We start from the raw sequence: 16,441 nt of genomic DNA, 5'->3' as shown, positions 1-16,441 counted from the left end.
ACACTGTCTCCCATAACATCCTCATAGACAAGCTCAGGAAGTGTGGGCTAGATGAGTGGACAGTGAGGTGGATTGAGACCTGGCTGAATGGCAGAGCTCAGAGGGTTGTGATCAGCGGTGCAGAGTCTAGTTGGTGGCCTATAGCTAGTGGTGTCCCCCAGGGGTCAGTCCTGGGTCCAGTCTTGTTCAACTTCTTCATCAATGACCTGGATGAAGGCACAGAGTGCACCCTCAGCAAGTTTGCTGACGATACAAAACTGGGAGGAGTGGCGGATACACCAGAGGGCTGTGCTGCCCTTCAGAGAGACCTGGACAGGCTGGAGAGGTGGTCGGAGAGGAACCTCCTGAAGTTCAACAAAGGCAAGTGCAGGGTCCTGCACCTGGGGAGGAACCCCAGTCACCAGTCCAGGTTGAGGGTTGACCTGCTGGAAAGCAGCTCTGCGGAGAAGGACCTGGGAGTGCTGGTGGACACCAAGTTAAGCATGAGGCAGCAATGTGCCCTTGTGGCCAAGAAGGCCAATGGTCTCCTGGGGTGCATCAGGAAGAGTGTTGCCAGCAGGTGGAGGGAGGTGATCCTCCCCCTCTCCTCAGCCCTGGTGAGGCCCCATCTGGAGTACTGCATCCAGTTCTGGGCTCCCCAGTACAAGAGGGATGTGGCACTACTGGAGCAAGTCCAGCGAAGGGCCACAAAGATGATGAGGGGACTGGAGCATCTCTCTTATGAGGAAAGGCTGAGAGAGCTTGGCCTGTTTAGCCTGGAGAAGAGAAGGCTGAGAGGAGATCTTATCAACGTGTACAAGTATCTGAAGGGAGGGTGTCAGGAGGATGGGACCAGACTCTTTTTAATGGTGCCGAGCGACAGGATGCGAGGCAACGGGCACAAACTGAAACACAGACAATTCCATCTGAACATGAGGAAAAACTTTTTCACTGTGAGGGTGACAGAGCGCTGGACCAGGTTGCCCAGAGAGGTTGTGGAGTCTCCTTCTCTGGAGATATTCAAAACCTGCCTGGACACAATCCTGCGCAACGTGCTCTAGGTGACCCTTCTTGAGCAGGGGGGGTTGGACTAGATGATCTCCAGAGGTCCCTTCCAACCTCAACCATTCTGTGATTCTGTGAGTTTGGAGGTATCCAGGGAGCAAAGAAAGATTTAAAAAGCATCTGTTAATACAGTTTTATACTCATATCTAGCATCTTTTACAAATAAAGAAAAATCAGTCATTACTCAGGGTGGCACCTTGGTTACTTCAGGTGACCAGCTACTAACAATTTTAAAACCTTTAAGCGGATAGCATTTGATACAAAACATTGATTGTAGGCATCTGTATTCTTCTCAGAAGCTCTGATCACAGTGAGGTGATGCCCTCCAATAAATTGAAGGGGATGCAGGCAGGTAGAGAATCATTTCTCCCATCTCTTGTTTAAATTAGATCTGTTTGGGGACTGATCTTTGGCTTCAGGATGTTGCCATTGGCCAAACTGTGGGGCAGACTGTTGCAACAGAAATGGTTTCCAGGCTAAAAGCTCTTCCTCTTGCTATGCCATACGTTCGTTTCAAAGCTGCTAGGGAGCTGCATGTTTAGCAGAGGAACTGATTGTTTCTGAGACAGTTACAGTGATTCAAAGGCCAGCTTTTGCAGATTAGCAATACAAAAACCAGCTCTGCTCCAAATATTTTTTATGGCATGACTTGTAGCTTGCTGAGGGGGAGAGGGATAGCATGTGTGTTAGTGACATGGTAGGTACTGCTATCATGATAGTATTATGCCTGCTGCTGTGGGCAGTAACGTGCATCAGTGATACCATATCAAACCATCTGTGATGCTTTGCTTCAGCCTAGGCCACCTGGCCCTGCTGTGCTTCCTACCCCACTCCCAGCTGTTTTCCATAGAGCTTGGGTGTGCAACTGCAGAGCAAAGAGTTGGGGTGCTAGAGAGGCAGGCAGTCCCCTCCAGTGCTGTCCCTCCCTGCCCCCGCATCCATGTCCTTGATGCTCTTTGACTTCCTTTGCCCATCTTGGAAGAATTTAAGAATAATGCAGCATTAGGGGTATTGCAATATTTCTGATGGTAATTTTGAAAGATACAAAGGTGTTTCCTGTTGCTCCTGTGTACAGAATAGACCTCTGATCTGGAGCACTAGAAATAACAAAAACTGTAATATAACGGTATAAACTTATTGAGGCATCTCTTAAAATCCATTATGGCTGCAGCTGAACATGTTGCTTGTCTTCAGTTACAGAAACTTGATGTCTTTAGGTTTTTAGCATTTGCTTAGGTTCGTTCTTTCTTTGGGGGAAGCTGATTTGTTTAGCCTTTCTGACTGCAGATCATCTTTTAAGTCTGTTTTGTGTCTGCTTGACAGATATTCTGAGGGATGATGAAGTACATGGGCTATATGTTTTCAGACTGGGATGATAAATGTTCAGGAGTTTGCAGTGTTTTTGCAGTCTGCTATGTTTGCAGTTGTCAGTCTTAAGTTTCCAACAGCTGTTTTTTCTATGTTCAGTGCATGTGTTGCCAATAGTGAGAAGTTTGGAAATGAGAGCCAATAACATTTGTTACTGATGACACTTAAGATGTCTGAACGTGAATCAGATCTTTCTGAAGAATAACTCATTATTTTCTGCAGGTTTAACTAAATAAGCTTGTGGCCTATCTTCTTTTTAGTTTGACTTACTGTTCTTACTTTGGTCTTAACACCTTTTCATCCCTTTCTTAACTGATTGCATACACTGGGGACATGGCAAATGTTATTGGCATAGCTGGTAGGGAATGCGGAAGGGAACCAAAGACATTTGTTTAACCTTCAGCTCTGATCTGGAGTATCGTTTCTTCAAATTCAGTCACCAGCTACATTAATATTTCCTGTTGCAAGAATGGCTGCTTTGATCTGTTTAAAATGTAAGCAGAGGACAGAGACATTTCCCCCCATTAGTTGATTTATATTTCAGAGTTTCTGAGGTGCTGACAATCTTATCTGTTTTCATTAAGTCAGTCTGTAAAGATGATATTGCTGTAATTACAAAATACATTATTTGATGGGGAGCAAGGATTTTAAAAGGAAAAGAACACAGTGGAGAGTTTTCTGGTTTTCATCATTATGGAAAAGTAGATAAGAGCTATTTAATGTTGTAAGGAAATAAGACTGCCTATGGGTATAAGAACATGTGTTCACATCCATGAACTTTTGAACCTGCCTGGCTGATTTCAGCTAAGCTTTAAAAAGAAGAGGAGGTCTCAAAGATACTAAGTTCCTGCAGCGTTTTGGAAAATAGTTGGCGAGATATAGTTAAGGCCTCCTGTTGTTGCCTTTACTGCAGAAAATGCTGCAGTGTAAGTTCGCACTGAAAAGAGAGTTTGTACACACACAGTCTCCTACCAGTGTCCTAACTGGCAAGCAGGCTTAGGGGAGAGCTCGTATCTTATTAGAGGATTGAACTACCAGACAGAAAGTCATGGGAAATCAGGCATCATTTGTTCTGCTTGCTCTGGACCCACTTAGTTATCTTACCTTTTGCCAACACTTCCCTTTGCCCTTTGACTCATCTTCTAAATTGCTGAGATCCGATGCCCAAGCTGTGTTCTCAGTTAAATGTGCTCACTTCCTAAGAGAGTGGTGAAGATGGAACTTCTGCATTACATTTGGCCTATGGATCAAACATTTTATTTAGTATCCCATCTTAGTGTTTTACTTTTGGCTCTTAGAATGAAACAAGCTGGCCTTTTTCTGGACTGCCTTTCAAAAGCGTGTCTTCACTAACAGCATCCCAGCAACCCCATGTGATAATGGATCTTGGGGAAAGTAATACACAGATAGCAGTGTATGGGGGGCAAAGAACTTGAGGGTGTATTATTCACATTTTCAATAAATTGTTCTTCAGCAAGTTTCCTCACTTTTTGGTGATCGTTTCAACTTAGTCTCTTCACTAATAAATTATAAACTTTCTAGGATTTAAGTTGTAGCAAGTACGTAACAAGAGTGGGGGATAATATTAGTATTACCAATGTATATGCAAGGCTGATGAATTTAACATGCGTAGCTAGGTTTACTCATTTAATTTTGAATCCTCAATTGCACTTCCGTAAATAGTCTTAAAAATAGACAGGCATTGCATCTGGCAGATCCTCTTTGAGCCATCTGCATTTTTATCCTGTTTCATACGCTCATATAAACGCGCGCGCACACACACACACACACACACACACACACAGACACTTTTGTTTTGTATGTCTGTATTACAGAATTAATTCATAGAGGGGCTACAGTGGAGTCCTTAATGCTGTTGTACAGACTGCCAACTTTAGATTTAATATAGTACTAAAAGGCCTTTTTAAAGTCATTAGAGACTCTGGTCACTTGTGGGTATAAAACTCTCCTTTTCCTCTGGGTTATTGTTTCTTGTATTTTGCAAATCTGTTTGCTTCCTTTTGTACTTTACAGGGACTGGAGGAATTGACATTGCGATTTTATTATATTGTTTTGTGTTGTCTATAAGCTGTTGTCAGCTCCATTGTTGAGATGTCCAGTTTAGTATATAGGGTTCCAGGTGTAGTCTCACCAGTACTGTATAAATGAGAAATCTAACAGGAAACTTACTTTGTTACCTTGTAAAACAGGTGGGCATGAGTAGGGGAAGGTGCATCATAATCATTATCTCTTTGTGATTTGCAGTCTAACCAGCATACGTGTGGCACACTCTTAATAGTTAGAGTGACCCATACAGTTACCGTCATTATATGTATTTCTAAACTTGTGTCAAAATGCTGGAGCTTTTCTTTGACTTACATCTCTCTCATTTTGCCTTCCAAAAGTTGTGTTGATAGAGTGTTCCTTTTGATGACTTAGTCATGTGCCTGTCTTTGAGGTTTCTGATGTCAATGGTGTTAGTCACATAATTAGCATTATGCACATAGTCCCACGTGGCTTGTGGTCAGGAAGGATGCCTGCCAAGGTTGGAATGGAAGAAGAAAATCTAATGCAACATTATTCCCATTAAAAGCATATTATCAAAATAGTTCTTTAAAATTAGTTTTCCTTGATTGCTTTCCATATGAAAAAAAATTGCCTTGGGCATTCTATGCACTGAACTAAATTCTAGGTTAATTATTCCCATAGGATGCCATTGAAATGAATATGGTTGCACAGATGCAACTTAAATCAAAATTTGTCTACATGTTTTCAGTTTAGAACTGAGGGAAGCGTGGGCAATTCAGCTGAACTAAAGACGGTTTACACACAGCCTGAATCTGATCTGTGATGCTTATGTTCTTTCCTGCTGCAACAGTTGTGAAATCCAACTCATTTACAGCAGCAACTTATGGAACTGCCTGGAGTTCTTAAAGTTTGCTTGTTAGAGCCCAGAGGGCTCTCCTTTGCCTCCCACACTCCCATGCACTAAGTAAAATCATAAGACCAAGGCAATGAGATGGGCAGCCTTTCAACAGGCATCAGATTTTAAAGACTAGTAACTGTGACTCCCTTTAATGGAGTGACATCATACCATGTTACTCAGGTACTACTGCCACATGGTCTTGGGTATTTGCAGGAGGGGCTATAAAAAAAATAGCGATAGAATTATTTTTTGACTCTGAAGGCATCTCTGGTTAAAATAAAGAAGGCTTTAAAGACTTCATGAAGAATAATTATTAGTTCACAAACAACACAGTCCCCTTTCTTGGACAAAGATGGACATGAGCGTGCACACACACACACACACACACACACACTGCACAAACCTGAGCATTAGGTGTGTCCTTTCCAACTGCTTGATGTACGTGATACCAATATGGATTTGTGTGTGGTTTATAATCAGTATTCTCATTTGCGGTAATGGATATTGTCTCTATAGGAGGTAGACATTAAAAGGTTAGGTCTTTTTATTTTAAAAGAATGTTTAACAACAAATATTAAACCAACATCTATAAATGGTTGCCACTGGGAACAATTAGTAAAGCTTCTGTCTTTCTGAATTATTTTAGACCGTAATTGATATGCAATTTTTTTTTTATTATTTTTTTTATTTTTAGTGAGAGAGACATAAGCGGAAGCAAGGGCATTGCTGAATTCCTCTTAAAAGCATCCTTTGGTAGGCTGATAGTGCAAGCCTGTGTTGCTGCCAACAGAGAAATGTCCTGGCCAAAAGGTTACTCCTTTAAACGTTCTCATTACTGTTTGTGTTTTGAATGTGGGAAACAAATGGCACTTCTCAGTTTGTATGCTATCTCACCTTCTATGCAATGGCTAAAAAGAATCTCACTGTTTTTAAGATGCACAAATTGGTAAAATCTTAGGACTCTTACTACATATTGCTGATCTTTATAGAGGTTTCTCAGACACTTTCTATAGAAAAGAAAAGCTGCAGAAAAGAAAGTATTTATGAAGGAGTTTCAAGGGGCTCATTATCTTCCAGAGGGTGGATGAACTTCAGGTAAAATAAACATTTAAAGGGCAGCCTTCATTTTAAGGGACAGGTGGCAAGAGTCATTTGTATATGCAGTTACATTTATACACATGGCATTTAAGAAACACCAAGAAGCTGGAAAAAGTTTGCTGTCACTGTTTGGTTACATATTAAACAGGAAGAAAAATTGCTAGTGAGGAAATCTTATGAAAGAAAGATACACAAAGTCAAACCTAAGGAACAGAAACAAATAGTTTGTTTCCCAGGTCACATTAAAAACAACAACAGCAAATCAACATTTTTACTGTTCTCCTGCCTTTTGTTTTGATTTTAAGTTTCTTGGAGTGGGAAGTGCTACAAGCAAAGTGATATATTTATGAATTGTTGGGAAGAGATTTTGATGGGTCTCATTACGTGTGTTAGAAAGCTTCACAGTAAAAGTGAAGCTGCTTTTTGTGAGATTTTCAGCCAAGTTTTTAGGATGCTAGTTGGGACAGATAAGTGGACTGCTGAACTGAGGCCTCACACTGAAGGTCCTCTTGCATGATTGCTAGCTGGAGAGCCTGCTTAGTATAAGAAAATCATGCTTTGGCTGGCATTTCGTTAAGGAGTTGATTTTAACAATGAAGAACTGTATCTATGCAAACGGAAAAGCTTGGAACTAGTGTTTTCTGTTTATTTGGGTTTGGGGTGTGGGTTGTTTTTTTTTTTTTTTCCTCCCCTCACCTTTAACTATTTCAGCATTGCTACAGATGTGACTTGAAAGCAAGTGCTGGATTAATACCTTTGCACATGTGTTGTAAATTATTTTTTCTTGTAGGAAGAGAAAGCATCATTCCTTAATACTGATGTAATGAAGTAAAATTAACAAATGGTCAATTGAAATGTCCTCTGGTTACAACTGCATAGCATCTGACTTCAGGAACCCTTTTGTCCAGCAGATGATTGCATGCGTGTGTGTGTGTCTGGTTATAAGGTACTGAGTAAAAATCTTGAGGATTCTTATTTAGTATGCCATGAAATACCAGAGGGGCCTGTAGGCTAGCAGCTACTACTTTATTATTATTATATATACTTCTGTTAGTACTTGTAATGGTACACCTGTTACTTCTCAGTGGGAAAAGGAATGAACTTTAATTATCTTTTGATTACTGCTGTGTACAGTTCTTACTGAGGATGGTTTTTGAGCGCACTGTATACTGCGTGCTTTAGACACACTGGCAGAGGGTCAGTGTGAAAAGTGCACGAAGCAGTCTTTTTTTCTGAATGTATTCTATATTATTCACAAGGCCATTTTGTAGAGCAAAAAGCAATTGCACAAAAAGTGCATCTGTGATTGTTAGATTAATGAGCAGTTTTTATGAAAGCTGCTGAACAGGGAGCTAAGCTTTGGAAGAGTAGCTATTTAGGTTAGGAAGCTGCAATCAGTTTCTGTCCCTGCACGTGAAGTTCTTTCTGCCAACAGTAACCATGAGCACAATGAACAGGAAAGGTGGCATGTGTCTCTCTCTCTGCATCTGCAAGACAGTGGTTACATTTGTGGTAACAATGAAGGTCTTTACTTACCCTTGGTTATGGATTACAGTTTTGAACCACAGAACCTTAGGAGTTTGCAGCCTCTACATTTTAAAATATTTTTCTGTGGTAGTGGTCCTGAAAAAATTCTCTCTGATGCTGTGAAAACAAAGATCTGAGCTTGCTTTTTAAACATGGTAGAGAACAGATGCTTTGATAAGCCATGCACTGACAATAGACTAGGCTATTTCTTTCAAGGCTTAGCTTAACAGAACCGCAAATCTGTCTTTCAGATTGTCCGTAACCATGCGGCCTCTGACAGAATTTCCAAAGCCCTGTAGAAGGGTGACTTCATGCTTGAACCTCTTCTGCTGCTTTTGGAAAAGGAAATGCATACACAAGAGTTCTCTGAAACTGCAAGCTATTACAGAGAAACAGAGTCTAGTCCAGTAGTCTGAACAAGTATTTGTAGATGAGTTCTGTGTTCCTGGCTCCATGCATCTGACCCAGCCTCCTTTGTAATCTTGGATGAGTCTGCAGCCAGTGCTTGTGGAACAGCCTTTGCTTAGGTACTTGCGGGGAGAAAGAAGCAATCCTCTGTGGTTACATCTGGCTCTGGAAGGGAAAGCATCACCATATATCCCACCTCCCTTTTTCTTTCAGTCTGTCCCAAGCACTTCCAGACCCAAATTTGTAGGATTCAGAAGTCAAAGTTTGGTTTATTGTAACAGTCAGTATTGTACAAGGCCAGCAATCTGATTTGCTGGGTAGGGTGGTTCTTTAGCTTGCATGTCAACCAAGATAAATGCTCAATAATCAAAATCTAGTTAATAATTCTGTTGAAAGTGCATTGGTCAGTAGAGAATCCATCTTGTTTTCTTTATTTCCAATACTGGCATTGACTTTAGAGTGCAACCAGGAGAAATAAATCACTCAGACTTTTATCTGTCCTTATTTTCTCTTAATACACAGTTTCAGGTCTGTGGGATGAGAACAGCCAGCTAGTTGCTATGTAAGGTGTTGCTTACAAAGTGTTTTTCTTCAGAGTGAAGCTATGATATCAGGGTTGATTTTGTTGAATGTTAATTGTTTGCTGTGTTGATGTTATAGATTATCAAAGGCCTAGATAGCATGACTAGTAATGTCTCATAAAGGGAGAGACTTAGTTCGGTCTATATGTTCATTGAAAAACGGGTTAAAGGGCGAGCTTATTGTCCTTTAGCAGAATGTGTAAAGGTAAATGAGTGAAGAGGTAGTTACATATTCATTAGATGAAAAGTAGAGCAAGATGCAGAGGTTTGAAGCTGAAACTAGGTAAATTTGGATTAGAGACTAATTTTTCATGATCAGCGTAAATGACAAATAGTTTTTTAATTTAATTTTAATCCATACTGCTTTCTATCCTTAAACAAAAACTACTGTAGCTGAAACAGTGAGCTAGGTGCAGAAATTGCAGGGTAAAATACTGATCTGGATTAAGCTTTGGAGAGACTGTTTAAGATGTGATTCCTCCAAATGTAAGTTATTGGGGTCAGTACAAACCTGAGTGAATTTCAAGGACTGCTGTGCAGGAGGTAGAACTTAATGGTCCATGGTGCTTCCTGGCCTTAGTCTGTAACTATATAGAACTCTTACAGAATTCCCTTGTGTGTAAAATTGAAGTATAGTGTTTTGCAGATATAGGGGTTCTTAGGTCAGTATAGTAAAATAGGTTACATTGTTCTAAATGACTTAAATGTTAAAACAATATAATAATTTAAAGGCACTACTTTTGCTTTCCTTACAATGAAGAATGTCAGCAAAGTGTTACCTGTGTTGAATTTAATGTCTACTTAGTCACCAGCATGCTTCTAGTACTCCTGTAGGTCATAATATTCTTGCAAAGTAAATAGTATTACAAACAAAAACTTTAAAGCAAATTACAGAAGACGTACTGCTTTTTGAGATGCATGCCTTTGCATCCAGCTGTGCGTCTTTTTTTTTTTCTTTATGCAACAAAATTAAGCTGGGTTGGTAAAGATGTTAATTCTTCCTTCAATAGTTCCCCCCCACCCAAGGGATCCAAGAATTTGAAAATGAATGTTCCCCCAGTCAGAGCAGCAGCAGCTGTTGACAGTATATCTGAAACACTGTTTTCTATTTCTAGGTCATTTTACCTAGAAACAGATGAATAAGTTTCTTTTCTGTTATATGCAAAAGAGAAAATTTCTAAAACATAAAAGAAGACTGAGGAAATAGAGGTGGGCTTCTCTGGGTTTTGGAGCAAAGAAATGGGAACCAGTCGTGCTTTTCTCTTACTGCATGACTCTGTACAAGCCACAGCACATTTCTGCCCCACTACTTTCCCTGGTTTCTCAGTCTGAAAATGTAGTGAATGATATTTCTTAACTCTTAAAGTGCTGGAAACCTAAGTGTTATACAGGGGTGATAAAGGGTGTGGATAAGCATACATCAACATAAATTCTTGATTTTCTGATGAGGAGACATATAGAAGCTCTGACTATGCAAAAAGATCTTTTTTTTTTTTTTTTTTTTTATCATAGACAGTAGAAATTCAGACTTCTAAACTGAGAATTCCTAGATGCAGTCTCTATAACTTCACTCCCAGGAACATTGCTTTAAATACAATGCTAGTGTTATTTGTAGGGTTAGTAGTGCCAGGGATGTACCATTTGGGATGGAGGTCCTCAAAGATTGTTTTAAAAAGAGAGGGGAAAAAAAAAAGGGATAAATAAGATCCAGTCTCCACTTCAAATTGCATTTGAATAGTAATTAGAATTTGGAATAAAATTGAGCACTGTGTATAAACGAGAAGACAGCAATGTACTAAATCACTTGAATGACCCCACTATTCTGATTCTGGAAGGCGTCAGAATCCTTACTGGCTTTATCCCCTCCAGGCTGTGATATAGGGCAAAAGTAGCACATACATTTCAAAAAAACAGATGCAGTGAGCTAAGGTTGCACAAGATGATGTTCAGGCTAGTGCTTAATGTTTTCTCCAAATTCTTCTTTTCCTTTGTGCCCTTACTTCCCTTTCTGCAATATATCTTATATTACTATCTATAACTTATGTTCCACATTTTTCTCTCAATTGCTTTCTTGTGTGCTTGTAGCCTGTTTTTTTTCCTGATGTTCCATGCCACTTTTCCTCTTTCCCACATCCTGGGAGTTCTCTGTTTCCTTCTTACCCTTTGCACCTCACCCTCTGCAGTAGTATCACTTCTTTCCTCTCTTTTGGGGGGAATATATCCAGCCAGCTGACACATCAAGTGCCCTTGAAAGGTGGGGAGAACTGAGATAGAGGTAATTCTGTGCCTCTTTATATACCTGACATTGTCTCTTTTTGCAGCTTGTTCCTGACCTGGTTGAAACCGTTAATTTGCTGATCATATGTCAGCATTGCTGATGGTTGGTGCCTAGAACATTCAGCAGCAATGGTATTCAAAAGCTGTTCTGTCATCCTAACAGGCAAAGATCTGGATTGATCATGGGTCCTAGCTTCTCTTGGATGACCACGTAAGTGAGCAGGATCTGTGTAGGTAGCATTTCTGCCTTTATCTGTCAATCTTAAATATCTCTGATGATGTCTGAAGTCACAGCTGTTTTTCATTTTTCACAGAGCTGCTGTGTAATCTAAGAATCCTGGCCAAAAAAAACCCCAAAACCAAAACCCTCTGTTAACTGTGTTAAATAACTCTAAGCAAACAGACATGTTACTCCTAGAATACATTTAGGGTATTATTTTTTAGGGTTTGATTGTTCCTTGTTGCGGTGTAAGATATTCAGTGGAACTGGATGATGTAGATAATGATGCATCATACACTGTATTCTTGAAAATTACTGATTATGGAGCATAAGACCAAAAATGATTTTGTACATTATTATTTTTTCTTTCTTTTTTGCTATCTTGTGACCTGCACTTTATCATTGTTCTGTGTGCTATAGCATGTGCATTGTATTCCTTATAACAGCAAATTCTGAGTTTGTCACAGGGAATCATGGCTATTAGAATAACAAGAAGGAGTGCATAGCAGACCGTAAAGACAAGTGTGGAGAGTAGAGAATTTGCCCTACTTCAAACATCTCCCCCTGCTCCCCATTTCTGTACAAGTCTTGTAGTGTTTAAATGAATGTGCTCCATCTCCCTAATCCAGTCTTCAGTGTACTTAGGAAAGAGGCCCTGACATTTGGAAGTGAAATCCAAGGAAGGAGTTAGTGTATTAATTAGTCTTGTGCACACAGATATAAATTGGAATGTAAGGACCATTAACCATGTATCTCTGATAACTTTAAACTTTGTTTCATTTGAGAGATTTCTTTTCCATTCTCTGCATAGCTGGAAAATTAAATGGTTGCTCTGTGTATAAAATCTGGGAGCTTAGAGAATTGTAGGAAGATGTATGCAAATCCATTGCTGAAATAAATTTATATAGGGCAGCCATAGGAGTGCCTTATGAGACAACTTCCCGTGAGACACACAAGAAGATATAGATCATCCAGCTGCAACATGCATAGTTAAGCTCTTAAACTATTCTGTTTCTAGATCTATTCTGTTTTTCAAGATAGTGACAGGTTTTCAGTGTTTTTCCTCTTGCTCAGGCCATTGGTGTTGGGAAACAGAATGTATGCATCTCTTTGGCATTGTGTTGCAGCCCTTTGGGCTCGTTAAAAAGTGCGTATTAGTAATGATTCCTCACAGATCATGGGCAAACTTAAATTTTACTCTGCTAACTTTATTGCAGTTTTTCCCTGGATGCCTCCCATGTTCCTCGCTGAGGACTCTGAATTAGGTTGATACCATTCTCTCTTGACAGTTAGCCGTGGATTGTCTTGTGAAGATTTGTTCCGTATGGCTTCATAAATTAATTGTATCTTCAGAGTTCTGCAGGTAGTCGGAAACTTCATGAAGTGTTTGCAGTGCCTTACGTGACCAAAAAGTATGCTGCCTGTCCTTTCTAAGGCATATGTTCAGCATTTCTGCTGGGTTTTATGTGCATTTCGGGGAGATTGAATGAAGCACTATCTGGTACTGCAGGCTGATCTGCCATCTTGGCACCCAGAAAGGCAACTGGAATGGAACAAACCTTGTCAAGGATCCTTTTCTGTGATGAGCATTCTGCCTTGTGTTCATTTCAGCTGCTTCTTGTTGGGCTCTTTCTGTAAATGTGTAATTTTAAGACAGTCTTGCAGTGTAACTTTGTCTATATCCAGAGCTGAACAGAGCCTCAGTCTGCCTTATATCTCAGCTTAAGGTTACCATCTTTCATACTGTTTTAGTAGATAACAGATGTGGCACATCTTTGTTCTTGCTCCATTGCATCATGCACAAGAGAAGTGAGGGTGGTGGGCTTTGGGAGGCAGGACCTATTACTGTAGGGAAAGAGATACTCTTCACTCTCATTTTTTTTCTAGAAGGGCACTGGTAGCGCTGGAGAATGAGTAACAGCTATCAGTTTAATTTTGCAGCGGAAATCTCTCATTTGCTACTGGGAACAATAAATGGAAAGAATGAGCACATATAGCAGAAGTGTTATGGACTGGCAGCTGGTGCAAATTAGCTTTGTTTCATTGATTAGTCCTTGACGTCAGTGGAGCTATAGTAATTTACATCAGCTGCAAATTTGACCTGAAGGTTTTGTTCACCGCCCATCTCCGAGATATATTTATCAGAGTTCTGGGTATGGGGGTTTCATAAATATTATTTTAAGGCAGACAGCTTGTGACTATTAAGTGACTATAAATGCACTATATAAGTCCCTATACCATCTGCACTGAGAGCACCTTCAGTGCTCCCAAAGATGTGGATTTTTCCTCTTCTCACCCAAGTGAAAGGAAACTTCCTCTTGTGCCAATGTGTTACCGCTATAATGACCCGTTTCTCTAGTCGTCTTAGTTAAGGGAGCAGGTTTCAGTTCAGGCCTGACACTGCGAAGGCTTGGAGAAGCCCTAATGGAGTGCCCAACATTTCTAGAGGAGGAAACAAATAATCCAGCCTTCTTGCCATGCCACAGCTTCCCCTGAGTTCCTCTCACACTTTCAGGATTGCAGGATTATTGTATCTTGATCTTTGAAATACACATGTTCTGTAAACTTCCCAATTTGGTTTCTCCCTTTCTTAACTTTTCTTTCTTTCAGAACAAAGATGGAAAAATTACCGACTTGGTAATATTCTGACTTCATTGCAGAGCAGCTGTGCACTTCTGCCTACTAGCTGGCTTTGCATGCTGTCCTGTTTTACCCTGAGATTTCCCCTTTTCACTTACTAAAAATGGTGTTTAGTGGTACAAGTACAGAGAAGGCTTAATCTTCTATTTAGTGCATACTTATTACTCCAATAAGCTCTCCATTCTTTTGAAAATCTGCGGGTTTTGCCTTATACTGAGCAGTACAGAGTTTTTTCAGTGCTGGTCTAAGGACACTTGATCAACTGGCATTTGAAGTAAATGTAAGACTTTCCAGTTACTGCAGTTAGTTCTCTGGTCTGCTCTTTGTCTTGTTTGAACATTATTAAGTGCTTAATGTGTTTAGTGTTTTTTGATGGAAAGAAGGGGAAAGCCATGTAAACATATACTGTACATTAAGGAAAAAAAAGAGCCTGCAAGATTTTAAGGATACTTGCTGAACGTATGGCAGTTATCCTTGGGGGATTTGCCCCATCTCATCAAGAGACTGTGAAGCAGTCCCCTGTATCTGCATAGAGAGAACAGTCAATGTTTGTTGTCTTGTGGAAGAGTTGATAAGAAGGCAGGTGGTACGTATCTTCTATGTTCTTCAGGAGCATCCTTGACTTTGCCTGAATATCTGCTTCTAAATCATGACCTCCACGAGCCTAGACTGACGGATTACCCGTACTTTGCCAGGCAGCTGGGAAGAGCAAAGCCAAGAAGCACTGCTTCTCCCTTTTTAGCACTATTACATATTGAATATTTGGTTACCATCTTTGTCATCTAGGGGATAGATTCTGATCCCAGCTGCAGGAATAACAGTCTATATCAATTTACAACATTGACAAAATAACTTTGGATTTATATTAGTTAGTTTTATATTTAAAATAGATATAGATTTTATACAGGCTTGCAAAATCATATATTATGGCAAGTTTACTTGTTATGTGTACTGAATCTGAATTCCTTTCTGTGAGGTGAGCATTAAGAGGGAGGAGTTTAAACAATTTCTATTCCATTTTCTAAGAGTTTTCTCCCTGTCCCCTCCCCTTTGTCTGTTAGGTGGATTTCTATGCCTGTTCAGCTGACTTTGGAGGGAAACATCTCCCTCCAAAGATGCAATTCCCTTATGTCATATTCTACAGAATTTATATTTTCATGTATTTTATAAACTAGAAAAGATTAGTTCTTCAGACGTGTGCTCAGTTTGAAGCTGTTCTTGACTATGTTAAGGATTTTTATATTAAGGCTTTAGCAATTATGATTACAGAGGTTTACAAAAGAAACTAGTTAATTTCCTGACAGGTCTACCTAAAAGTCTTTAGTGTTTCATTTTTATGAAGAACATAGTGATAGTAAAATTAATAATATATGTACTCTAGTTTAGCTTGACTTGGGAAAAGGTATGTTTTTGCTGATGTGAAAGGGCAATTCATCCTCTAATGAGCCAATGTATGAAGTGAAATATCTGTGTGAATACAAAATGGAGATGTTTTAGCATCCAGTATGCTTAAGGCATGCCACAATTAGAATGCATTTTCAAGATTCTGGCCAAGTTAATGTTTGAAAATATTGTGAAAGGGAAAAAATTATTATGCAAGAGCAGTGTTAAAATAGAGTATATTCTGAAGTAGCTAATGAATGGGCATAACTTGCGAATTCAAATGTGAATCTGATGCATTAAAGGCAAAAACAACCAACTGTCATCCCTGCAGGTTTGAGAGTTGGAGAAATAGTTGCTTCCCTAGGGTGAGATCTCGTTATATGTCATTTTTCTCTTGTTCTTATCAATGCAGAGAGATTGTAAATATGTTAACAATGAAAAAAAGGTTTTCTTAGAATGTTTACATGATGTTTATAATGAAGAATGTTGACTTTATCTTGTTTTTACTACTGGACCAACATATAGTATTTGTAATAACTGTAATAACTTTAATGATTCCATGCGATAAGCTAGATGAATGAATGCATTTTTTTAATCTTATAGCCAACAGTCCATTTTGATCAGTTCAGACCTGTCACAATATACAAGGTCATTAACTATCACTGTAGTGACAGATTGGAGAAGCTCTACTTTCTTCATGGCAAAGGACATTTTCAATCCTCTTCCATGCAAAAATAGCTTTTTATGTGAACCTATAATCATAAAACCTAAGAACCACTTCACACTGTGTCCTCTCTCCAGTCAGCACAGAATCACATTTACGACCACATTACTTAAAGTTAGGACAACCTTTTTTTCCCTAATACAGATAAACAAAGTAAATGCTTGTTTATCCAGAGCATGGACAATATACAGGGGTCATGTACAAATAGGAGATACATTTCTTAAGTGATTATAACTTGGACAAAG

The 16,441-nt window shown here is 39.5% G+C and overlaps 1 protein-coding gene across 11 annotated transcripts in view; it reads left to right on the top strand.

The window, feature by feature from the left end:
• Positions 1 to 16,441, top strand: part of GALNT18 (polypeptide N-acetylgalactosaminyltransferase 18) — a 251,104-nt gene that overhangs the window by 55,782 nt on the left and 178,881 nt on the right. The window contains exon 1 of one of the 11 annotated variants that reach the window (XM_067296133.1): positions 6,092 to 6,148. The exons of the other annotated variants lie outside the window; for them this stretch is intronic. Within the exon in view, the coding sequence (XP_067152234.1) occupies positions 6,133 to 6,148 (16 nt within the window). The 5' untranslated portion in view covers positions 6,092 to 6,132. Of the gene's footprint in view, positions 1 to 6,091; positions 6,149 to 16,441 lie in introns of those variants that run through there. 11 annotated transcript variants of the gene reach the window in all.

The sequence above is a fragment of the Apteryx mantelli genome, chromosome 4 (genome assembly GCF_036417845.1).
Source record: "Apteryx mantelli isolate bAptMan1 chromosome 4, bAptMan1.hap1, whole genome shotgun sequence".
In the NCBI taxonomy this organism is placed as follows: Eukaryota; Metazoa; Chordata; class Aves; order Apterygiformes; family Apterygidae; genus Apteryx; species Apteryx mantelli.
The sequence above is the reverse complement of the archived record's forward strand: the minus strand, read 5'-3'. Positions and strand labels throughout refer to the sequence as shown.